General features: G+C 26.8%; 2 protein-coding genes across 2 annotated transcripts in view; one reads left to right on the forward strand and one right to left on the reverse strand.

The window, feature by feature from the left end:
• The window catches only part of LOC132926847 (SRSF protein kinase 3-like), a 44923-nt gene extending 44425 nt beyond the window's left edge, over positions 1-498 (reverse strand). The window contains exon 1 of the mRNA XM_060991255.1: positions 244-498. Within this exon, the coding sequence (XP_060847238.1) occupies positions 244-314 (71 nt within the window). The 5' untranslated portion in view covers positions 315-498. The remainder of the gene's footprint in view (positions 1-243) is intronic.
• Positions 499-13300: 12802 nt separating this feature from the next.
• Positions 13301-26647, forward strand: LOC132926828 (relaxin receptor 2-like). Its single transcript, XM_060991234.1, has 20 exons — positions 13301-13597; positions 14024-14125; positions 16778-16889; positions 17704-17772; positions 17856-17927; positions 18038-18181; positions 18246-18314; positions 18428-18499; positions 18609-18680; positions 18763-18831; positions 18891-18962; positions 19828-19899; positions 19972-20042; positions 20161-20328; positions 20423-20568; positions 20985-21135; positions 24843-24972; positions 25072-25262; positions 25353-25499; positions 26070-26647. The coding sequence occupies exons 1-20, from the start codon at positions 13591-13593 to the stop codon at positions 26207-26209; spliced, it is 2076 nt and encodes a 691-aa protein (XP_060847217.1). The 5' UTR covers positions 13301-13590; the 3' UTR covers positions 26210-26647.

Below are 26647 nucleotides of genomic sequence, written 5' to 3' on the forward strand. Positions count from 1 at the left end.
CCCCCCTCTCTATGTAGAATAATTTTTCTAGAACATTTTTTTGACTTGAGGGCCCAAAAAAAAATTGTGCTTGTGGCCCTAATTTTATTAAATCAGGCTCTGTCTAACATTATGCATATATCTTATACATTTTTTGTGCACCACCTTATGTGAACCTCACGAGCCGCCACTGAGTACCTATTACCTTATGCGTTATAATTAATGTAATAATAATGAATTATAATAATTGATGTGCACACTCACAGGCTACAGCGTCCCCTGTACGACGGCAGGTTCCGGCGCCGGTTGAACGGTGGTGACAGCGACAACGACATGTGCGGATACTTGGCCAACACCGACTTGAACACGGTCCCGGGCCCCGTGGTGCACGTGCTGTCGGTGTCGGTGCCGGCCCCGGTGCTGCTGATGCTGCTGGTGCTGCTGCTGTTGCAATCGCCGCGATCGTCGGCCCGTCTCCCGGGTGGCGACGGTGGCCGCTGCGGCTGCGGTCTCTCGTACCCTCAACTGGCCGAGCCGTCGGGCTGACGGCTGCGACGGCGGTCGCTGGCGGCCGCCGAACCGTTTCGCCGCTGACTGCCCTTGCGCCGGCCGCCTCCGCCGCCGCTGCTGGATGAGCCGCTGCGGCCACGACCACGGCCGTCCACGTCTGTGGCCGTCTCGAGCAGCAGTAGCCCGTTGTCGGCGTCTGCGCGGTGGTTGGCACCGCCGTCCGTATCGGCCATGCTCACCATGTGCGATGCGTCGACGGTATTTTCTATATTCGATTCAGCGGCGACGTGTCCGTCGGAAATAATATTGTGCTCGCGGACCTTTGAAAAATACAGCGAAGACAATATTACCGCCGTGTCGTCGACTGACTGTACTCGGCTATAATATTATGATATATCACGACGTCTCGTACTGATATTGTATCGATACCGTTACGACGGCACGGGCTCGTGTGAGTGCGATAACCGCGGTGGCAGTGCGTGTCGATAGGACGACCGAATGCGACTGCTATGCGCTTGCCGCCGTATGTGCTGCACTCGCGTGGCTTTTATAGGGGGAAAGCGCCGCCGCCGCCGCCGCCTCCGCCACCCCCGAGTCCGTTATGTGGGTCGCCGTCGCCGTAACGCCGGGCGACGTAAATCGTTTGGACCGGGGGACGCGGGCGCCGGCGCACAATCGCACCCACCGTTGGAGTGCTGGCTGGCCCCGTGTGTACGTGTGCGGTGCGTGAAGCGTATGTATATGTACATGTACGTGTGCGTGTACGGGCGATTTATACGCACGCACTTTACGTGGATACCGGGTGATCCGTTTGGCGCGTGACACTTATTATCATTTCAAAAAGACTGTTTGAACGTTTTTGAAAACATTTATTTTGCGCACATCTATATCATCTTTACTAGGTCGTCAAAATGATAGTCAATGTACGATATTTTATTATTCAAGTGTAGTTTATAAATTGTAAAAATTTAACGTTCGGACGAGTCAACTATCAAATATATACTTATAACTCGTCAATTACTATATATTAAAGTGTATATAATTTGATTTTTCGTGTACTTCAAAGTATTCCAAATAATATTCTGCTCCGGACGTTAAACATATATGTTGCCATTCAAAATAATTCCAAAACCATAACGATTATAATGTAGTAAAAACATATTTTTCCCCCTCAAAAATGTCGTTATCTAGTTATGGCTATTTTAAATTACGTCAGAGACATATTTTTAAAAACGTGTGTTTTAAAAAATAATGAATATCTCACGTTAATCAGATCACTCCGTATGCGTTATTACCTATAATATACGTTAGTCGTACGCTGCGATTCACAGCCGGCGTCCCCCCCCCTGCGGCAAAGCCACGACGTTTTTGCACCTCGCCCGACCACACACGTACATACGGCAGAGATGACTCGCGATGGTCAACGACTCTGACGACGCTACTTGTCTTCGATATGCGTCTCGGCTGAAATTCACGCTTAATCGCCGCCGAAAAATCAATTTGGATGTACGGGGAGAGCCGTTCAAAATACACACGCACGCATAGACACACATCACAGGACGGTTTTTTTTTATTTCGAGCCGACTGCGTCTTTCAGCGAATGTTGTTGCGGTCTCTTCGACTTTCTTCATATTATTCAAGAAATAAAATACTTATAAATCACGCGTTTGCTTACAATCGTGCCTATATCGTTTTTTGCAACCCTTCGCACCCCCCCTCCCAACCACCAACACTATTCTTTTCGATAAAACAGTATTAAACATTATTTAATCTTCATATTATAAATGACAAGCTTATACATTATTATTTCACCGTTACATATTCGAATTGTATTTATTATTATTTTTTAATATTTTGTACAGAACGATAATCTGAAAATGGACAATATATCATAAAATATTCAGTAGCCAGTGGGTATAATACTTAAACTATCACGCGATGTGTATAAATAAATAAAAAATTGGAATATATTTTTTTTTGATAATATGACAATGTCAATATAGTATATATTATATAATATTAAAGTATATAGCTTACAGGCAGTGGACTTGAAATGAATACCACCCAGTATACACACGTGCACGATATAAAATGTAATCTTCAATTATTACCGAAAGCTTTATTGGAGATTTCGACGATAAGTAAAGCGAGTATTTACGGAAGAACAATAAAGTCGGGACGAAAAGCGCGGCGGTGATCGTGGTCTGACCGAATGACGCAGGCCACCAATAATTACATTTTATTAAATCCGTCATCGTGAATTAAAGTCGTAACGACTACGGGTTTTGTCGCAATACACGTCGTGTACGAATCGATAAATAAGCCGTAAATCGTTACAACAGCCATTTCGTCTTGCAAGGAACAGAGAAATTATGTACGATGAAATGAAAATAAGCGGTGGTTGTATTTTTTCTTTTTAATCCACGATTGTCTATAATAGTTCACGAATTTTATTACAAACCACCATAAATCGTTTATTATAGGTACACCGATCTGTTGAAGTTTTAAATGGTCGTGCAGTAACAGCCATATTATATACGGTTTACACACTCAAACTATTAATTAAACAGTAAACTATTAATAGATTTACGAGAAAAGGTGGACTGTGCTTTAGTCGTCGCAGCAGGTCACAAACCAAGTAAGTATAATACCATATGTATATAATTTATGGATAACGAGGTAGTAAGTTCGTTAAAAGCGACCATTCGTCGCAAAAGGAAATTTCGCGGTAAAAAGGTTTATTGGTCCAAATTCATAATTCATTAAAAGCACAGTTGACAGTTGAGCAATCAATACTTATTTTAGGTTTGGTTTGAAATTCTACGTTAAGTAGAAGCGTTCAATAGATAATAATATAAAACTGTTCCCATATCGCTCTCGTCCCAATACGGTATACAATGTATATACATCATACAGTTATGGTGGTATACGTCGTCGCAGTCATATATTATTTTTACCTAACTTCTGTTTTGTGTTATAATGATATTAATTTAAAAAACATTTTAACATTTTTGTTGTAGTTGAAATATGTGGTTTGACATGCGATTATATGATTACATACAACGATATTAGACTATGTTATTTTAAAATCGCATATATTTGTATGAAAACTATTGACGTCTACCTATAATTATTTAAAAACGATTTTAACAAATAAAAATATTTTTTTCCCAAAAATTTAAAAATATTTAATTTTAGTAAGTACAATAAATAATTGTTCTGATTCGAAATTAAGTAGATACATAAATTATTTTTATTATTGATGAGTACGACGACTATATTACTTCGACAAAAGGTGTTGTCGACAGATTAATTGTTGACGAATTGTTTTTGACCAAATGTTACGGATCCAGTTAATAACATACCGTCATCGCGATTTGCACTGCGATTTGTATGTGTCACAGCCAGTAGATGAATACGTTCTATATATAATATTACATCTACAATATTCATCTTCGCGAAAATAAAATATCGCGGTTAAACGAGTACTATACTCGTAAATTTCAATTGAAACTTGCTGTGGTGATATACTACACTTTTATTTCGTGTAGGGTGTAGCCGCAGTAGTCGCATATACGTACATATAACACGAAATAAAGTTCTGTCATGTTGTTGTACATCACGCGCGTGCTATACGTGTTAAGTGTATGTCGGAAAGAATTGCAATCAATCGCATGCGATTTGTTATTTTATGGAAAAAATGTGTACACGTATTGCATACATGTACTTATTTAAAGTTAAACTATTCTCTACGGCCATAGTAGTCGATTCTATGAGTATAAAAGTATATTAAAGCTAATCCGTTAGGTCCGTTTTTAAGGAGTTTTTGTGTAGGCAATATGAAGAGTACGTGTGTATGGACCTCGTACGATTGAATGGATAGCTATATTAAACTTCCGGACACACGTACACAATGGTGTCATTATTTTTCGTTTTTTTTTTTATATACTAAAATCATGTAATTTTCATTTTTATCATACTGATTGATCTGTTTATCGGATAAGACGTCTGAAAATGGAATTGAATTCATAATAAGTTTTACTTTAGAACAATTTTATCATTTTTTAAATTTATTTATTTTAATTGCATGGTATAATAATGTTTTAAATTTATGAAATATTGAGATTGTAAAATAAAATCTGAGTCAAAGTTTAGAGTAAAAACTAAAAAATCAAAAAAAGTGGAAAATCGAATTTCAAGTTAACATTAGGAGAAATTCGTGACTGTTTTCAAAAATGTTATCGTTTTATTTTTGCTTTATGTTTGATCAGTAAACAATATCTAAAATGTAAGCAATAATGTTTTGCTACAAAATATTGACAGTTTTCTATTTACTTTATAGTTTATACTTCCTACATTTATTCTGCGTTACTGATAATATTATAGACAAATACGCAATTTTGTTTAATTTATATTTTTTAACATGATATGAACAATAACATGTATAAACGTAAAACGTATTATGAAATTTCATTTATTCTCCGATATTATAATATACATTTATACATTTATAATAAGGCAATACGCAGTCTATTAATAAAACGGGGATTAATATTGAAAGGTGCAGAGCAATACTAACATATGCTGTACCCCATTTCAAATTGAATTGCGATGGCCCATGATAATTGGCGTATAATAAATCAACGTATTAGATAAACGATCCAGAACGCTCGAATCATCGCTATATTCTTAAGTGACTGCCGTTATACAAATGTAGGCTTATAGATTTGAAATTTTCAAAATGTAATACTAACAGTGTTATAAATATCAAGCTAGTTTTTACTCATACAATCGTATTACCTACTTATGTTACAATAGTTAAATTAAATAAAAGTTATTCTATTCTGATTTTTACACAACTATTTGCTGCGATTATTGAGATTAGTAATAATAACAAACTTATTTAATTAAATGAAAGAACCTTTTTATTGAAAAAAAAAATATTTAAATAGAAATCCGATATTTAAAAATGCACGATAGTTGTACAAACTTAAAAAATGTATATCAAAATAATATGTTTTTTATATTTTTTATTCTATTGTGAAATTTCGAATTTAATATAAAATATAGAGTATTATTGTTTAGACTACCCTCGTCAGTTGTGAGCCCGTCGCGGTTGCCTGCCTCGCCTACCCGGTATTTACGCCATTGAGCATCAATACGTGCCTAGTTTCACTCAAAATCTTAATTATTATAGTATACTTAAACGAGTCTAAATCTTATACCATTAACTAGAATGATGACCAAAATGGCGAATTCCGAATTTTATATTACAAAAAACCACAACGTAATACAACGACCGTGACAAAATAAAATAATAATTTATTTTGTCATGACAACGACATAATTAATAAGTAATAAAAATTACATTAATTTTGTACTATCATCGATTAAAAATATATTTTTTATTATAATATTTATATTTATTATTTATAATTATTATTCATTATATATGTTCTTTTTAATTTTTATTATTATTCTGTCTCTATGTTCTATGCACTGTCGTCTGCGTTGATCGTCAACGTACGCCGATCGCGCAGCTACGCGCTCTAATAATAATTAATAACAGAATAATTATTAAATTATTTTACGCTGTGCATGGTTTTATTTTTTGTTTTTTATATTCCTTTAAACGTGGTCATCACCAAATCTTAAAAACAAATTATGTAAAATAAAAATAGTTTTTAACTTCTAACATCAAAAATTAAATAAAGGCCCACAAAATAATTATATACGCCCACTAAAATTTTACGCCCGGTGATCAATCCCCGGCTTCCCCACCTCTAGTACTGCCATTGCTTAATATTATTTGTAAATATATAAAATACATTTTTTTGTTTAAAACTGTTAGGTTATGAAACACATTTTTATTTTATTTGATAATTATAATACGACCCAGAGGGCATTTGTATAAAAGTACAATAAAGTAGTTATAAATTAGACAAAAAGCAGATAACAGATAGTAAATAAGTAAACAGAAAGAAGTAAATTTGAAAGACTAAGGTTGGTTTAGCAGGCGAAGCATTCTGTGGAGAGGCTGGTTATTACCATACGAAATGAGATGGGTGGGGACAGAGGAAAAGGGAATGATGTCTCGTAGAATGGGCGAGAATACGAAATGATGAAACAGTGGCTAGTACGTCGGGAGAGTCAATAGAACCGTTTGATAAGTGATGTGATGAACATGATTTTAATATAAACAAGCTATTGTTTTGATAAAACAATAGAAAGATGCAAGACCATTTAAATATCTTTTCTAAGTATATTATATTAGATAGTTATTTATGTATAATAAAAACAAATATACTTTATTGAGTAGGTATGTATCATATGAGTATCATTGGGGTAAGGTTTTTAGTGTTTTTACTTTTTCCTCTGTGTGTGTTTACTAAAATCAATAGACAATACTTGTTTATCATAAATAAATACAAAGATATATATTAAAAGTTATTGTATGTATAATTTTTTAATAATATTATTATCTATGTTTTCATATTATTGTATGTATTAAAAAAATCAATAGTCTTCGTTGTGAATTTATTGAAAACTGTGCAAGTTGCAGCTTAGTGCTAACAAGAATAATTAAAATATAATACTAAAAGTAAATAAAAAAAGCTTTAAGAATTTTTTCAATTAATTTTTTCACTCACAAATACCAATATTTAAACGAAGTCAATTGTAAAAAAAAGTAGGGAGATATTCGTTTAAATATTTTTTAAACTTCAATGTACAAGAATGTCAATTCAAAACTGTGTGCATTCGATTTGAATTAAAATAAATATAACTCATGTCATGCAAATAAATAAAATTGAATTTTCAATTCACTTTAAATGGATAAAATCAAAGCATTTTTTTTTTTTTTTTTGATAAATAATAATATTGTGATACAAACGATGTATATATACAATGGTAAAATAAATGCAATTCAAAGAGCCTTTTCTACTAAGTCTTTTTAGTGGTAAATCTATTTATTTTTCCCGACTAAACTTAATTACATGTTTTATCACCATCTAAACTTTAATATTCTAAAGTATAACCATAAAAGTATGGACATAAGAATATATTATTTGTATTAAATAAGTACACTATAATATTATATATGGACAATGTGGAAGTTAAATAGACAAATATGCATAACATTTTAAAACAGTTATTGTTGCATCTAAAAATAAAATTGTAAAGAATAATATGTATAATTTTTATTAATTAATCGCTGTAATCAAATGACTTATTATAGTCCAGCCCATATTATAATGTATTAGGCATATCATTATATTGGTTTCATCCAATAGTTATTTAAATATCTATAAATATACATCATTATTTCTTCTATATATTAATTAAATAAAACGATTCAGATTTATCTACTAGTAAATTATTTACATATATGTATAACTAATAAATAGAAGTATTTTATCTTAGATGTCCTGAAGATAAACTTAATTGTTTATTATTGTCTTTTAAATTTAAATGAATTCGAAAGTACAATGTTCAAAAATTAAAATAATTGATCATCTTGTTCCTACATGTTATTATTTAAACTTCTCATTTACTTGTAAGTTATTACGGACGATTTGTGTTAAGATCTATTTAAATCAAATATCAGAGGTGCAATTACAGAGAACCGCAGTGCCCCGCTGAAAATTAATTGCATTCTCGAGATCTCTATGCAAAATTAATGTTGTTTGAATGATTTTAAATAATCAGCTATTAAGTGTTATGCTAATTAATTTTGTTCATCGAGACCATTTGCATTCTCCGTTATATTTTTGTCAGACCTACTTTACTTGCATAATGTTATTATATATTATACACAATGAATATGTATATAAGTCGATTCTTTTAAAAGTAAACACCCGTTTTACCGAATATACTGAATAGTATTAAATAATGTTTTTCCAAATATTTTTTTTGCTTAGTTTGAAGTCGTGACTATACATTTTAAAAACTACTTTTATAATGTTTAAGTTATTACTTTTAAGGACGATGGCTTATATTTTTGATTACATTTTCCGAAGTAGAATATTTTCCCAAAAATTGAATGAATATTAATTAATTAGTTATAAGTTATAACTGTTATAAGCAGTATTTTGAGATAAGTGGCTCTTAAAAATATACGTATAAACTTTTAAATATGCGGTAAAAATTTTAAAACAAGTAAAAAAACATTCTAGTTTGTTAATTATTCTTATTATTATTTATTAAATTTTCATGTTATTGGGGTTGGTTCAGTTAACGAATTTGAAATAGGCGTTTTATTTTTGAAAATGTTAATAATATGTCTTGGTGATTTTTGTAAATTATTTTGCCATTAAAAGTTACATTGTTGACAGCACTAAAATTCCCTCACGCCTTTTCTGATACTCTATGAAGACATATTAAGACAGTACATGTCATATAAACCACTTTAAAACAAAATAATTTTAAAACATTAGTAGCTATTAACCTACAGGGCGTGGCGTTAGGTTTAAACAGTAAAACACCAAACATAAATAATTATTATAGACTTTTCAAGTATTAATAGTGAAATAATATTTGTTTTTTTTCTAACATTTTTGATTGGACAAACTATTTTTTTACTTCTCGTGCAATTCACCTCAATTATAACTATAGCTGGTTGGTTTTCAATTGATAATATTAAAAACATTCTAATAATCTTTTGTCCCCAGATGTTGACACTTGGTTGACCGAGTTAACATTTCCATTTATTTTATGGTCTGTCTCTCGAGATTACCGAAAGAGACATTCTTTTCTGCTAACATACCTCTTCTTTTAACTTTTGAGTAGTTACATCATTAGGATATAGGCCTTTTATAAATCTTCACTTTTTTTCTCTAAATAATCATAATTTATGTTTTAGTCAGTGGCGTATTTACGAGGGATTGCAGAGCTGGATAAAGACGGGATGGATATCTCCCCATAACCTTTTCTCCCTAATTCGTATCTTAAGGAAATGTATGTTCATAGATGGGTATTTTTAATATACAGAAAAACCACGTTATAGTAAGTACTTGGAAACAATTGTTTTGACCACGAGTGACGTCAATAACAACAATAATAATTTATTAATGTTTTTTAATATTAATAATGTCCAATGTTGATTCTTAGAAAATATACCAGGGATATTTTAAATATTTATACAATTTAATATTATGTAAAATTAATTTATCGACAAGGCTGGACAAGTTAATTAATGATTTGAACTCTAAGTTAAGTTAATACAGAAAATGTATGTTAAGTTAAAAGTTACTTTATTAATTTATTTAACTCGTTAAAAATTACTTTTTTTTTATTTATTTAACTCGTTAAAAGTTAATTTGAAAAAAAAGTAACTTGCCTTACTTAAAAATAAGTTAGTTTTCTTTTTTCTTGTATAATTAATTACATGAAAGGTCATAAGAAACAATACGAACAAATTATTGTTATGAACAAACAATATGTTAAGATTATTCTGGGTTTTCTCGTTAAGTTAGAAGTTACTTTAAAAAAGAAACGCGTTAAGTTAGAAGTTATTTATGAAAATAAAAGTAACTCGTTAAGTAACTTAGTTAAAAGAAACTTAACTTTAACTTTTTAACTCGTTAATACTCTGCCTTGTTTATTGATACATGTACTATTAGCAATAATAGTTTAGCTTGTCCATTGTCCAAGTAACTGAAATTTTATTATTATATTATTGATCATTCATAAGTCATCATAACACCCGATTAAGTCATTGGGTGGTGGTGGTGGTGGGGGGGGGTTATATTAAAAAAAAAATTTAGATTTTGTGTTATAACTGTAAAATTGTAAATATTTATTACCTATACTATATATTTGTATATAAATAATATAAAAAAATACAATGTTTAAATGCCTCAAACACTTTTAGTAGGCATTTTAAGCACAGTTGTGTTTTAGAATTTTGGCTTATGTTGGCTTGAGACGCTTGAGTGTACGACGCAAAACGTCGGTCTTTTATTCTCTAAATTTTGAATACTTATAACTTATAATTAATTAACGTTAAAAAAATAATAATCATTGGAAATTCGATTTTTATAAATTAAAATTTTCAGAAAAATATTTTGTTTTGTTGTTTTATTTTTAAATATTCAATTGGACAGTTTCCACTACCTATATGTATTATTATATTTTCAATGTGTAAATGTATAATGCCAATATATTTTTAACTTATCATCATAATATTATTCGCTAACACAAAGATCATATTATGGCCATTTATCATTAATTTACCAAAATGTATGGTAACCCGCAGGTAAAAATATTTACAGAATATATTCGGGACTTCGAGAGTATAATTAGGTTAATTGTTTGGAATTTGGAGGTAACCAAAGTTGCAGTACATATATTTAGTCAATTACTTATTTCAATTAATATACATGTATAGAAATGTTAGGTTCAGACTTAACGGTATCACGTAAGAATCAATACTAAGCAAATCAATAGTACAATATTATGAGCATAAATGGCGTTATAAAAAACCACAAGCAAATCAGCCACTGCCGAGGTTCTGTTTTTATAGTATCTCAGAATATTGTTGTTTATCTCGTCTAATATATTATTTTTCTTATATTCTCTATTTGACTGACCACTACTTATATAAGATATTATACACACGTGTAATAGGTGAGCCTGATCTAGTCTTTAATAAAAAGTTATGTTATTATTTATCTTAAAATATGGTTCTAAACACTATGTCCCCTATGTCAATATAAAATGCATAATACATTTCAATGTCAATTATTATATTATTATAATTTTCTAACTTAGACGATTTCACATTAAAACACTGCAAAGATGATAATGCTCGAAGATTGAATTTGCAAATATTAACAGTTTAATTTATTTATTCGTACAGCGAACACTAGTATAATATTGAATAATAACAATAAAAAAATATAATTTAATAAATAAAAAATATATTAATAATAATACTATTAATGTTATTTTATCGTTTTAAAATGTTATTGAATTAAATATTATCAAAATAGAGTAATTACATTAGGTTTATAAGAATAATAAATCTGATAATATAATAAATAGTGTTTAAAAAGTATTAACTATTGTGTCTATATTAAATTTTAAATATATACGGAAGAATTTTTTGACATAAGACACATTATTTTTTAAAATTTTTTTTTACATAATATAATCTTTAAAAAATTATACATATTTATTATTTTTTTTATCATTATAATTTATAACTTCATAGGTATTAAGTATTACTTTTTTGAATCACAACTTTAATTTATAATTTAAAATTCTAAAGAAGAATTTTTGTCGGAGTATTTTGATGTCTAAAAGTTAAACTTCAAAGGAGTAATTAACTAGTTATATATTATTCTTTATGAGTTTATAACTTATATCTTGAGTTATAAGTATTTAAAGTTTGAATGAATTAGCATAAACGAGTGCCCCAAAGAATATTGGTCCAATACACTGCTTATTTAAACTTTAAATATAAATGCTTATTGACTATAAAATTATTTAACCATTCTTTCATAGTTCAATATTTATACATTGAATTAAATTCTCCAAAAAACATTCTTCTTCGGGGTATGATATTAAAAAAATAAAAATAAATAATAAGATAAAATACTACTGATAATATATTTAATTTTAGAAAGATTTTAGAAATTTTATAGTGTCTTAATTTGAAAAATATATCATCCTATGTAATAATAATAGTTTTGTATTCTGGAAAAAGTTTAGGTCCAAATTCCAGATACGAAATTAACACCATAGAATTCTTCAAGAAAATTAAAATATTAGATTTACTTTATACTTTATCGATAATAATATGTAAATGGCAATGGCCCATTAGTCGAGGCCAAAATATTGTTATTTCAATATAAATAAAAAAAAAAATCTGTATATAGTAATATTACAAATTTGTATATTGTATATATATAGGGTGATTAACTAATTTAACTTTGTGTACCTACTAAGGATAATGGATTAAAAAATATGAGTGATGACTCGACAATCTTTATAATTAATATTAATCTATCAACAATGACAATTTGTAAAAATATTCCAAGTGACCGAGTATAATAAATTCTAGATTCAGTATAACATCTATTATATATATATTTATTTAAAAGCAGTTTTAAGAACATTTATTCTTAGTACCTATAAATTTTTCAATAACTAAAAATGTATTTGTTTAATTTTCCAATTATAGATATATCAAAATAAAAAAAAAAAAATAATGTTTATTAAATAATTTACAGTAAAAAAGGGGGATTATTATTTTAAAAACAGAAATTTATTTCAAAACAGGACATACTAAGTAGTACAAAAAAATCTCAAGAGTTTTTAGGTATAGTGTTATACAAAGATTAAAAAAAAAAAAAAATAATTTGAATAGACTATTAAGTGAAAAAAATGGGATGAACATGATCGGCAAGTCATTCTGTATACTTAAACTGGTCAATAGAATATTTTTGATTTAATTTTCCATTGTAAAATTGTTTAATGTGTTATGTACTAATAATCCATTGACACGAATAGACCATACATTTAGATTTGTTTATTCATAATCCGAACACACTAGTTATACATTGTAATAAATTATTATGCAAAGTGTACCGAAGGGTTTAAATGCGAACTCCGTCCACCCACTACTGCATTCAATTTGAATTTTAGTTGCCATTAAATAATATTGTAATCATTGAGTTCATCACAGATTAGAACAGTGAGGGATAATGTCGAACAAACACAAATTGTAAACAATTGGCAAATTTGAATAAATGTCCAAGCTTATATAGTCACTATCTCGTTGTGTTCAACAACGTTCATATCTCTGAAAATCACAATGCTTGCATCTCGATCGGCCATTATTAGTACTTTCATTATTTCCTGTTTCTTTTCACTGACCCTTATTACTCTGTATTTAAATTATGGTCAGTAATTTTGTTTTTGCAATGTTTAAGTATGTTATTAGTATTATAAACGGATAATGTCATTCAATCACATTTAGGCTCAAACGATTGTCACGAAGGTTCATTTTTGTGCAGTCAGTCAGACATTTGTATTGCAAATAAATATAAATGTAATAATTTTTCTGATTGCCAAGATGGAGAAGATGAAGACATTCTTATGTGCAGTTAGTATATACAAATTATAAATATTTAAATTATTTGAAAAATATATATTAACGTTATGTTTGGCAGGTTAGCGATAAGTAACTATGTTGCATAAAAATATTTTTAAAGTTTAGAAAAAAAATTACTTTCGTTATCTCGTGAACTGTGATAAATTTGTATATTTTATCTTTTGGTATTTTAATTATTTAAATACGCATTTTTTTTCTTTAAGTATAAAATTCCGACTAAAATGTTGTTTAAAAAAGTTTTTAAGTCTTTAATCTAAATTAATTATACAATATATATATATACGAGTATACTCCATATATAATAGAGAGTTAATTATATAATGCAAACTTGCAAATATAAAATGTAAAACTGATTATTGGTTTTTAATGTATTTATAATAATATGTAAGGTATTTCATCAAATTAATACTTTTATAGCCGATTTTTTTGGAAGTATGCAACATTATGACAAAGTGATTAATATTACAAAACCGGATCCAGAACAAAATTCAACTTGTAATGAATCAATTCCGCTTTGTGGTAAGTTAGCAACCAAATTAAAGTTATTATACCTACATAATAATATATATTAATATAATTAATTATTATCAAATTAGTTGGGTTTAGGTTCAATAAATATTTTGAATCGCGTAGATAAAATATACAATCTAAATTAAATGCATAAATACTATTGGTTTTAATGATTTTTAGATTTTCTAGAACATTTTAATAAATATAGATGATTAGTGACTTTAAATTGTAATATTATTTATTCTCTTAATAATATCATAATATTTTTGATTTATTCATAACTTAGTAATATATAATTAGTACAATCTAGGCAAAAAATAGATAGAGTTTTTTTTAAGTTTGAAGTTGTTGAGTACAGTAGAATTTCGAATAACCGTCACCGTCAATACCAAAGCCGTGTTGGTTAATCCGTTAATCGAAAAAATAATAAACAAAAATGTATCAATAAACGTTTATTTATATTTATATTTAGTTATTTAGTTCATATATTTACATTTACAAAAGCAGGAAAGGTAGGGAAAATAGGTTACAATATTATTATAGTATACTGTGTTAGATTAATATACTTACGTTGGATATTAAAATGTACAATACTACGTTGTATATTATGCATATATATATATTTATTATATACAATATATGTATATTATTGTATTTTATAACAAATATATCAAAATACAGCATAAGGCTTTTATTACTTAGAACATATAATTTACTTAAATTCACATTTATTTTTTAGTAAATGTATTGACATGCAAATAAGCAAACAGTACTAATCTAAAATTTATAATGCATTTTGAGTACAGAACCCCCCCCCCCCTGAACACTATAGAGTAAATATATTTTAAACATTATAATTGGTATTTGAGTTTATCTTGTTTTTATAATTGTGTGTATCAATATAAATATATAATACTATTAAAATAAAAAGATTTATTATGCAAATTTTTCATATCGATTTATTTAATTTTAAATAAAAAATGAAAAAACTGTTGATTTATGCCTAAGTTTAACAAATATTCACGGAAATGTAAAAATAAAACGTTATTTTCAGTAAAGCTCACAGCAAGTTTGATATATCTAAACAAATAATATGACAAAAGTTATTGTAAATTTAGTTTTATTTAATTTATTTTCTTTACAAATTTCAATTTAGCAACTATTTTATGAAATAAGTACAAAAATTACAAAATGTATAATAAGTAATAACTATACAAAATAATCAAATACTAATAAATCACGTAGTATACTTGTATTGTTTATTGGGAGCAGAGAAATATGAAAAGTTTTGAACTTAAATCTTTACACCATTTTTTTTTTATAAAAAATCGTCAACTTTGATATAATTTTTTTAATATTCAAATGAATAATCACTAAAAATCTCGAAGAAAATAAACTTAATCTGATAACATATTTATATTTTATATTTTTTGTAAGAAAAAAATGGTTAAATTGGTCTGCTATTATAGTCCTATAGAGTTTATGTCGAGAACACTTCATCACAAAGTAATTTATTGTAATGGATGAGTATTAAATACGAGAGATTTGATCACTGTTATTAGTTTTTCATTTGCCTATAATTAAAATTGACGAACTACAGCGGATTATATACATTATACATATATAATATATATATATATCTAAACATTCGCATTTATATATTTTAGCAAATAAATATTTATGAATTTATAATGATAAATATTAATTAAGTACTATTTATATATTATATATATAATTTATATAAAAAAATTATAATACATAGTAATTATATAATCGTTATAAAACTCAATGTTATAACAAATTGCGTTATCGCTTAAATATCATCATGTTGTGACTACTGAATCAATAACAACTCAAGAATATTTGCTTAAAATATGGATTGAAATTAATCATTTAGAATATTAACAACACGTATTTCCATTATGTTTTTGTTTGAACATAAATGAGTTGATACTGTATACTCGGTAGTCGGTACTTTGATATTTCGGTACCACTAGTCTCTAGTTTGTTATGCAAATTTAAATAACCTTTTGAATAATTGAATAATATATTATGTTTGTTATTTTAATACCTACTCACTTCCTAACGAAATGTCCACCACAGAATACGTAAGTACGTAACCTACCTCAACCCGACATAGATATGTGTACAAAATAAATATAAAAGGATTAATTAAAGAAGCAATTTTTATTTTTATCTGTCTGTTATCTTTATGCGGGAATATATTTTTATTAAACGAAACACATTCAATTAAACTCAAGCCTCTTCGGAGTTCTTTATAGTTCATTGAACACGAGTATGTAGCTATATTGCCTATATATTACGCCGTGCCGAATATTTTGTTGTTTTTTGTGTGCTAGTTAGGCACTGCCTACTTGTACATTGAGTTGTCACACATTTTTGGTTTTAAGAATAATTGTAATAGTTTAAATTCCAGATTAACTGGTATCCAAATGATAAAATATCAATGTCAATATTAAAATTATCATAGACGTAAAATATGATAGTACCTCAATGAAAAATTATAAAAGTGTTGAATTCGAATACATTAGAATAAAACTAAATACAATTAAGAACATAATAACGACATAAATACAAAATATATCGTCGTATATAGTATAATATAATCGCTTTTTAACTATCTGTTGTACTGCCCTTTAGCTTTAAGCAATTATCCCGCCGAATGCGATTGTTTCAATGAAACGTGGTTACGATGTAATAATATTGGACTAACAAAAGTGCCTAGAAATATATCTTCTAATCTAAAAAAAATGTAAGTATAAAATGTATATTTGCATTTTTTTTTTGATTATTTAATAATCTAAATAACTTACTAATCCGAAATCGTAACAAATTTATTAATAATATGCACATAATAATAAGTATTTCATAGTAATCGATATGTTTTGTACTATTTATGTTACATAAGTTACATAATTTTTTAATTCACTCAGTACATCATAAGGCTGATGGTGTTTTTTAAATGTCGATGTTAATATTTTTTTACATCAACGGTATAACATATAACTGACAATATATTGTGTTTTTAGTTATTAACTCTACACGGTATTTTTGGTAATTATTGAAACTTGATATTTTCGGTAATTTTCGAATCATAGTATACCTATATTATAGTTTAAAACAAACTCAGTATTTAAAACAGTTGTTTTCGTCATGGCTGGCTCGTTAGTTTTAGTAAAATCGATGAATACCTTATCATCGTATTCTAAAATACCAAAAAACCAGCAGTTCTAAGCTAGGATTCTAATACTCTGAAGAGTCTCAACAAATCATAAATTTATATAAAAGCATTCAAATATTTTTGTATGACTTAAATTATGATATTTATCATTATTTATTAATAAAATGTTATTAATATGTATTAGTTTTTGAATATGAATCAATCTTATTACATAATTAAATATTTAAGTATTTTTATAGTTTTTTTTTTAACTCACAATTTCTGATATAAGAGTAATATTATTTATCATAAATGTCATGCATAATTAATTCCTTTTAAAACAATACCTAATAATATTATTACCGCCATAAATAAAGTCATGCAACATTGTCTTAATGTATTTTAGATCAATGAGGAGCAACAATATAGTTCTTTCTAACGATTCATTTGATGGGTATTATTCGTTGAAAGTTATGTAAGTTATGAAAATATGCAAAAAGAAAAAAACTACAAAATCAATATAAATCATAAAATTATATAGAATATTTTTTTTCTCAGCCACTTACAATATAATAGATTGTCTGTAATACCTCCATTTGTCTTTAAACATCAAAATAAATTAAAATTTCTGTAAGTAGTTTGTTATTGCATTTATAAATAACTTAATCAATTAAAAAAATTTCAATAAATAATTAATGTTAATTAATTTTTATTTAATACAAGTACCTATGTTTTTTCAGTATTTTACTACATAATGAGTTGAGTATTTTGGAAAAAGATGCACTTTACGGATTGGTTAATGTTGAACACTTAATGTTGGATAATAATTATTTGGTATTTTTAAATTTAAACTCCTGGAAACACATGATCAATGTAAAAGTTATGTAAGAATCAAAATTTTTGATATATTTTTTTTTTTCAATTGCTTCGATCATACTTTTTTTTTAGAGATTTATCATATAATATGTTGACTTTTAAGAACGAATGTTTTCCACACTTACCGAATCTCTTTATGTTGTAAGTATTTTCTTGTATATAATTTTATTATATTACTAATGTATTAGATGAACATAACAGTTTATAAAAAATAATAATTGTTATAAATAATTATCCTTTACATTATGTAATAGAGATTTACAAGGGAATCGTATCGAAACAATAAATGAGTTCCTGTTCGCATACTTGCCAACACTATTGGCCTTGTAAGACAATATATTTAATTTGATTGAAAATAAAATAATAATAACATACCAATATTGTTCTTATAAATTATTAAATTGTATTTGTACTTAGTATTTTTATTATTTTCAGGAATTTAAGTAGCAACGCAATTACATCGATTCATAAAAATGCGTTTAAAAACTTATTGAGTCTTTCCGAATTGTAATGATACAAGTTTTATTTATAAATAATATTGAAATTTTTATTTTTATATGATAATAATATTGTATAATGAATTTTACAGAGATATAGCTTACAATCAGATTACAACAATCACGCATGAATTACAGCCATTAAAAATATTAAATAAATTGTAATGTTACGTAAACATTTTTGAATTCAGTGAATAAGATTTATTTTTGATTTTTTTAGATTTTTAGGAAATAATCCAATTACAAGAATAAACAAAGTTGTTTTCTCAGAAATGAAAAATCTCTTTTCGTTGTAAGTAGTACTTATTTAGAGACGAATACTACATTACTTAAATATGTATTAACCTAATTACCCGCAATGCATACCCTTGTTTATGGTAATTGAGATGTATTAAATTGACATAGTTAAAAAACATGTATATTTATTATATTTATGATATAAACGTAATACAATAAACTATTATATAAGTATTTTTCGCTTTTATTTATATAGATATTAATTATTTAAGTACGTGCCGAAACTTAATGTTTCTTATTTGACATAACATGTCTCGTAAAATAATTATGTATTTAAATAAACACGAAAATAGTAAAATTTTGTAAATAATATTTTATTTTTAAAAATACAAATTTTATTGCAAATCAAATAAAGTGAAAACAGTGGAGAACAGTAGAGTAAAACGATATCTTATTTTCGAACGAAAATACGCCCACACTTTTTAAGATACAACAATTAACAAATAATATTCATAATTAGAATTTAAAAATGGGCATTAGAAGATATTGAATAAAAAAGCAATGTTCATATGTTATGAATGGTGGGAGGGTAGGTAATTTTAAGATCAATAGGAGTAAGAGATAAGTTAGCTTTACGTTTTAGGTACACTACAATATTAATAAATTATATTGTCAAATTTAATATTTTAAATAAACTGTATTACTTCATTGTAAACATTATTTTAGATATTATTATAATTAGTAGTAATAGGTGATTGTTGAGTTTTTTTTCAATTTTTTTGTGAAATAATTGTTATTTTTGCCATTTTTAAGATAATTTAAGTATATTTATTATTAGTATTATGAATATATTGAATGTTTATATAAATTGAAATAAAATAATATACTTTGTATAATATACATTTTAATATATTTTACAGAGATATGAAAGGCATAAATAAAGAAAATATTGAATTGTCATTATTTAATAACTTGACTACACTGGAATTTCTGTGAGTTAAATTGATTAAAAATTAAAAATTGTGGACACTGCAATTTAAACTATTCTAATGATTTTGTTTCAGTTACTTAAAAGAATTTCATTATTGTGTTTTGTACGCCCAACATGTTAAATTTTGTTATCCAAACACAGATGGTAAGTGCCCAATGACAATTAAATATTATTTAGGCAAATTAATAACGATTAAAATTTTAATAATCATCTAAGCATAATATTATTGTTTCATGAAATATAAATTATACAATACATAAAGGGTTATCATCAAGTTATAATCTCCTCCCAAATTCGACTTTTCGATGGTTCCTATGGATGGTAACAGTTCTAACCTTGATATTTAACTCATTAGTTTTATACGGTCGGATGTTTAATATATTCAAAGATGAAAATAAAGCGATAAACTTTGTCATACGGAATTTAGCTGGTAAAAACAAATAATGTTATATTGGTTTTCAAAGTCAATATAATATTATAAATTGTAAACGTACAAATAATATTTATATACAAATAAATTTCAGTTGCTGATTTGTTCATGGTGATATACTTAATGTTTATTGGTTATCACGATCAAATATACAGGAATGAATATTATTTATATGCACATGAGTGGGAGTCATCTAATTTGTGTACCATAGTCGGCATTATGGCTGTGATTTCGTCAGAAGTATATTATTCGAAATATTTATAATAATTACAAAAAAGTCATTTAGAGCAATCTGTTTAATATTTTTTTGCACAACGTATTATTTTTGAAATAATTAAGAAAACATTAAGAAATTAGATACTGATAATGAATCTTTTAAAAACGCATTTGCTCCTTTTCAAGCATCTGTGGAAACAACTTATTGTTTTTTGCTTCTTTTTAAATGTATTTTGATTTTTTCAATTGCTTAATAATTAAATTTAAAACTTTTTTATTCACATTTCATAATCTACCAAATATTATGCAAATTATCATTAAAGTAGTATGTCTTAACGATTTGACAACTGGAATTACGTACTTGTAATATGCTTACCTTAATCTAAATGCGTAAGAACATTCACCACTTCGAAATAATTTTTAAATATTTTTGTTTATAGGTATCTATGCTTATATTGGTGTTTCTCAGCTTGGACAGATTTCTACTCATAGCTGTGCCATTTTCTGGTTATCAAGTATTGAAAATGAAAACAGCCGTATACTGTATGTTATCAATTTGGGTGGTCGGTATAAGTATATCAATCGCACCATGTAAGTATTAAGCAAGAAATTGTTTTTTTTTTTATTGAATTAGGAGATATGAATGTACGTCAAGTATTTGGATTAAATAATACACAGATATAATGATTAACAGTAATAATACTATTAGACTTATGATTACAAATAAACAAACAATTGACGTGTATTATAATTTATAGGTACTTTAATTATTCATTAATTGAATAGCTGATTGTTGATTGTCAATGTATAGTAAGATTAACTTGGCCTTCGTAATTATTAATTTTAGATTCTGAGCGGAGCGATGAAAAGAATGATTTGATTTACAACGATGTGTTTTTTCTTTTTTTTTTCTCTATCATCTTCTTGTAAAAGTAAAGTAAAAATGCTTTGATTTTTAAAAAGAGCGTGGTTTCTGGTAGATAATTGGATCTAATCGATACTTTTACGTTGATTCCCAATATTTTTTTTTTAATTAGGAAAAACAAAAAATAAATAATTAAAAGAAAACCGGGCATTTTTAAGTAAATTGAATTTTTGACGAAACCGATTTTGTTTTTATGGTATAACTCGTCGATACTTGTAAAGTATATTCTTAAAAAACGTTTATAACAGCATTTTATATTCACGATAAAATTTTAAAAATATTTCGAAAATTGTTGAGCTATTTAAAGAGATGATACATTTTAAATTAATTTTTTTTTTTTATAAACGTCTATTAAAAATTATTCATTGGGTTTATAATTGTTTGAAAATTTAATACAAAGTTCTTCATAAGTTTTTAGTTTCTTTTAATACAAAAAATATCGAAAATTTATCAATAAAATACTTTTTCATAGTGTTTAAAATTAGAATTTTGACAAAATTAATAAAATAGCGAAAATTAGCAAATTATTTTTTAGTTGTAAATTTATATAAAAGTTTATTCTTATACCTAAGATTTAAAAATGTAATATAAGATTTCTCGTTGGTATTTCATACTGAAACCATCAAGTATAAAAAATATATCAAGGCATTTATTTTCTATAGACATTTTAAGTTCAAGTTTGGATGCAATTGCTTATTTAAAGATTAATAACGATGTAAATTATTTTGTTATAGTTTAAAAACATTATTAATGGGAACCCAAAACCTTATCGTATATTATATTATTATGAATTTTATTGTATAAAATTAATTTTTTGATTTATTTTAATAGATTGTATTATAAATACTATATAATATCTATTTTTACTGTTTTACGGGTTTTACAGAAAAATCTTATTATATTTTGAGTTATTACATTAGATACGTTATAAATATATATTATTATAATAATTAAATTCTAATCATACGATAAAAATGCAATATTTTCAGAGAATGCTATATTAAATTTCCACAATACTAAAAATAAAATAAACGACTTCAATGCCTATACCAAAAAACCATTTTAAATAAACTTAATGATTTATATATATATATAATATGTTGGCAGACCTTCTCCGTTCAGAATCGCTTTTTGTTTACAATGATATATTATTATTTTATGAACTCACGCCTTCAACACAAGCATTATAGCTTAAGGAAAGTGTATAAACAATTGTAATTATTGTTATATAACTAAAGTATTATGTTATCTGTTTGTTTGTAAAAATATATATTCTATTCTATTTAATTTAATTTAAATTTAACACATCCATAATAGTTATCTACTCGGTATCTAATGTACAGCAGAGTGGTGCTCACTTGTCTACCTTTTTATGTTGTGAATAAGTCTAATCAACCATATTACAATACCTTTTTTTAGTTCACTCAATGAAGTTTATAACGGTTCTGCCGATGAAAGTAAATTATTGTGTTGCCTTTGTGATGTCTATGAATTTATTGAAGATCCAGAAGATCCCATTTAAAATGTTTGTCCTGGTGATGAACATCCTGTTTGAACGTTATTTTTGAATCAGCATAATTACGAAAAATATAAATATAAATAGTATTTCGTAATATTTCTAGTGAAAATACTTACGTATATTTGATTTATATCGTAGTCCATAATTAACCGTCTTTTATTTATTACGAACATAAACTTTTACTTGCATTTTTGCTCCTAATTTTCTTGATTAGGGTTTGATAAAAATAATCACTTAAATAATTTACATAACTGACTGTTTATGTTGTGCTGGTCTCGGGCGATTGTAAGCTCCTCCAGAATACCGGTTAGATAAAAAGGTGATGAAAAGGTATAATGTAAACTCCTCCAGTTTTATTTTCTAAGTTTTAATGTGTGTATGGAAATTCCACCAGTGTTAAAGCTTTCTCACATTAAATATACTTTTGTGCGATGACATACGCCGAAATTTCTAAAGTTGATTTTTAAATTTCTGTACTAAGTAAGCTCAAAAATTAAAAAAAAAAAATGATTGTGTTGGACAATACTATACATGGTAATAATATAATAAATACAACTTATAGATTAGACTTAGAATATCTACAAATTGTAATTTGTATCACATCATTTTAGCTCACGGTTCAAAATATTAATAATATAATAACCTACAAATTTAATGACTATTACTATTACTTATTAAGATTATTTAACGTAATACACATTACAAAATTTGTGTTATTGATTTGTTCAGACAATCATTATTTTTATTTTTAAGTTTTGTATATTTTATACGAAATATTACGCATAGGTGCCTAACTACTATTTAATGTGGACATTTTTTTTTTTTTTTAATAATAATAATAATAATAGGTATTAATTTTATAGTATTACCTGATTTTCTTTACTGGCGGAGTTTACATGAACTTAATTTTACTTGTTTTTTTTTCTTTGCGGGGTTTATGCTAAAAAAAGATACTTGTGGCGAAGTTAACATGTTCTCACTGGTCTAATTATCTTAGATAAAATCAATAGGATAATATTATTGTTTGCTGATTAAGTAATAGGTATATCATTCTTAATTGCATTTGAATTTGGAGGTCATTAATTGTAAATGAACTATATATTGGTATAGATTATTATTTATTACTTACCATCTAACATTTTATATTTACGTATTATTTTGTTCGCGTAATTGCTTTGGTTATATTGTGTATAATATTGACCCATTTTAAAACTTACACATTTATTTATACCAAGAAAATAATTGAACGAAACACTTGTTATTTGAAATTTTGCTTTAGTGTTTTTAACTGTTTATATAAACATTTAAAATACAATTGTTTGCTACTATCGACCCATCTTCGATAAATAAAACCAAAATAATTTTCTCATAATTTTAAATTATTTATAAATACACAGCTATCTACGTCACTGGAATTTTATTTAAATTTGCATAGAAATTCTGTAAGCCTGGTATTAAAAAATCTTGGTGCTTTTTTTAATATACCATTGTTATTTTTTAATTTTCTAGTTAAAAGATACATGGTTGGTGTTATCTTAATACCCTATTGCAGGTTTATTAATTATACAATTTCTAATTATTATTTTATACTTACAAGTATCCCGTGGCTATAAAAATTCTTAGTTTAGTTAGAGAACTCCTATTTTATACTGTTAATTATTTAACGAAGAACAATCTTTTAACAGTATAAGAAATCTTAAAAATTTCAAAAATAAGATTTTAAATAACTATATTGCTGAAGAAAAATTGGGGTGATCATACTTATTGAATAATTCTATATAATGTAATATTACATTTTATTTACTTATATACTTTTGATATGACTATTATATATCATAATATAATTAATTATAGTGATTTTATGGAAGCATTCGTCAAAATTCTACGGTTCCAACGGTTTGTGCTATCCTTTATATATCGAAGATCCATTTGTTAATGGATGGCAATATTCGGCATTTATGTTTTTGGGATTATATACAACAAGGTAGTTTTAAAATTATATTTTCAATCAATCACAATATTATTTACAGTTAGTAATGTTTATTATAAGGTTATAAGTAATACTATTTGGTTGATTTTACAGTTTATTACTGATGTCCGTTCTGTATGCATTAATGTTTATAAATGTTAGACAAACAAGACATGCTGCTCGCATTTCCGCTGGTGATTTCGATTTTGCAATTCGTTGCTTTTTCATTGTTTTGGCGAACATTTTATGTTGGTCACCCATAATCGTTTTGAAATTGGCAGCGTTAAGGAAGTACCATATTTCAAGTACAGTATTGTTTTCATTATTGATGAATCAAAGCATTCTTATAATAGCTATTGTATTCTAATTAAACTACAATAATATATGTTTTGTAGGTAAACTGTACGTGTGGTTAATTATATTTGTTGTACCAATCAATGCGTTAGTAAATCCATTGCTATATACTTTTACAACACCGAAATATATAACAGCCGTAACTTCAACAAATTTTTTCAAGATGACTTACCGTTACTCGAGCAGTGGTAATCCAATTAAATATTAAAATCCCATAAAAATCTCATAGTTATTAATAATTGTTATTAAACTCATAAAATTGGACTATTGATATTTTGTGATTAATACGCGTACGCCGTACAAGCTCAGAAAATTCTAAGGTAGTTAATTATATGAGAACGAGAAACTGGAATGACAATTAAAATCAGAAATTAGAATTTACGGGGGCTCTGAATATCTGTATAAAATTTCCAATAATAGTTTATAACATATATAATATTATGTGATAACTGGTGATAGTAAGTTAGTAACTGTATAATACAATAATGATGATAAAATATACAAAATATTAATATTAATTAGTAATTAAACTAATTTATTTTAATAGACTTATTCTGGTCTTAAGATACTATTAAGAACTTATTATTTTAATTATGTCATAAATATGTATTTATACTTTATAACTTTTAAAAAACGTATTTTTTTGTAAAAAGTGGGACGAATTAAAAGTGTATACCTTTTATATTGATATTGACATTCCGATAAATTTTTTTGATATGAATTATGTAAATTTTATTTTGATAATTTTCCAAATGTAGAAATGTCACAATCATCGCATCCAATATCCATATACAGTAGGAAATACATCAAGAAAAATAGGAAGAAGGCACTTGAAGAAAAGCGGGAGGAAAAAAATAGAACTCAAGAAAACAGTTTAGAAACAACAAATGGTGAATAATTTCTCGACGAAATACTATTATGTATAGTATTGTGTAAACCGCTTTTAAAATTAGTTTAAGTAAATACTATTTAGTCTGTTTTTAATTAACCAAAAATGCATTTACATTACACTGTAGGTGGATAGGTACATTGTAGGTAGGTAAAAAAAATCGAGACCACATTACCTACAAGCCGAATATTCAGCTATTTACGACACGGAATAATGGGTACCAGACTAAATACCTAATATTTATTTCGGTTATAATACGTAACAGCTAATTACAAATATTATAAATAAATTTATTATGATAGTAGAATATCTAAATAGTGTTGAAAAACAGCCTATTTTACAATAAATTTACATTTTATCCAACCATACAGTCTATGTGTATTGAAGCATTTTATGATATTTTTCAAACAAATATTAAACGATATGTTGTATTTAAATTTTATATTT

This window comes from Rhopalosiphum padi, chromosome 3 (genome assembly GCF_020882245.1).
Source record: "Rhopalosiphum padi isolate XX-2018 chromosome 3, ASM2088224v1, whole genome shotgun sequence".
Taxonomy (NCBI): domain Eukaryota; kingdom Metazoa; phylum Arthropoda; class Insecta; order Hemiptera; family Aphididae; genus Rhopalosiphum; species Rhopalosiphum padi.

Coding starts and splice junctions, on each gene's coding strand:
- LOC132926828 (XM_060991234.1), top strand. Junction 16,890..17,703: donor TCTTCTAATCTAAAAAAAAT/GTAAGTATAAAA, acceptor AATGTATTTTAG/ATCAATGAGGAGCAACAATA. Junction 20,569..20,984: donor TGGCTGTGATTTCGTCAGAA/GTATATTATTCG, acceptor TTTTGTTTATAG/GTATCTATGCTTATATTGGT.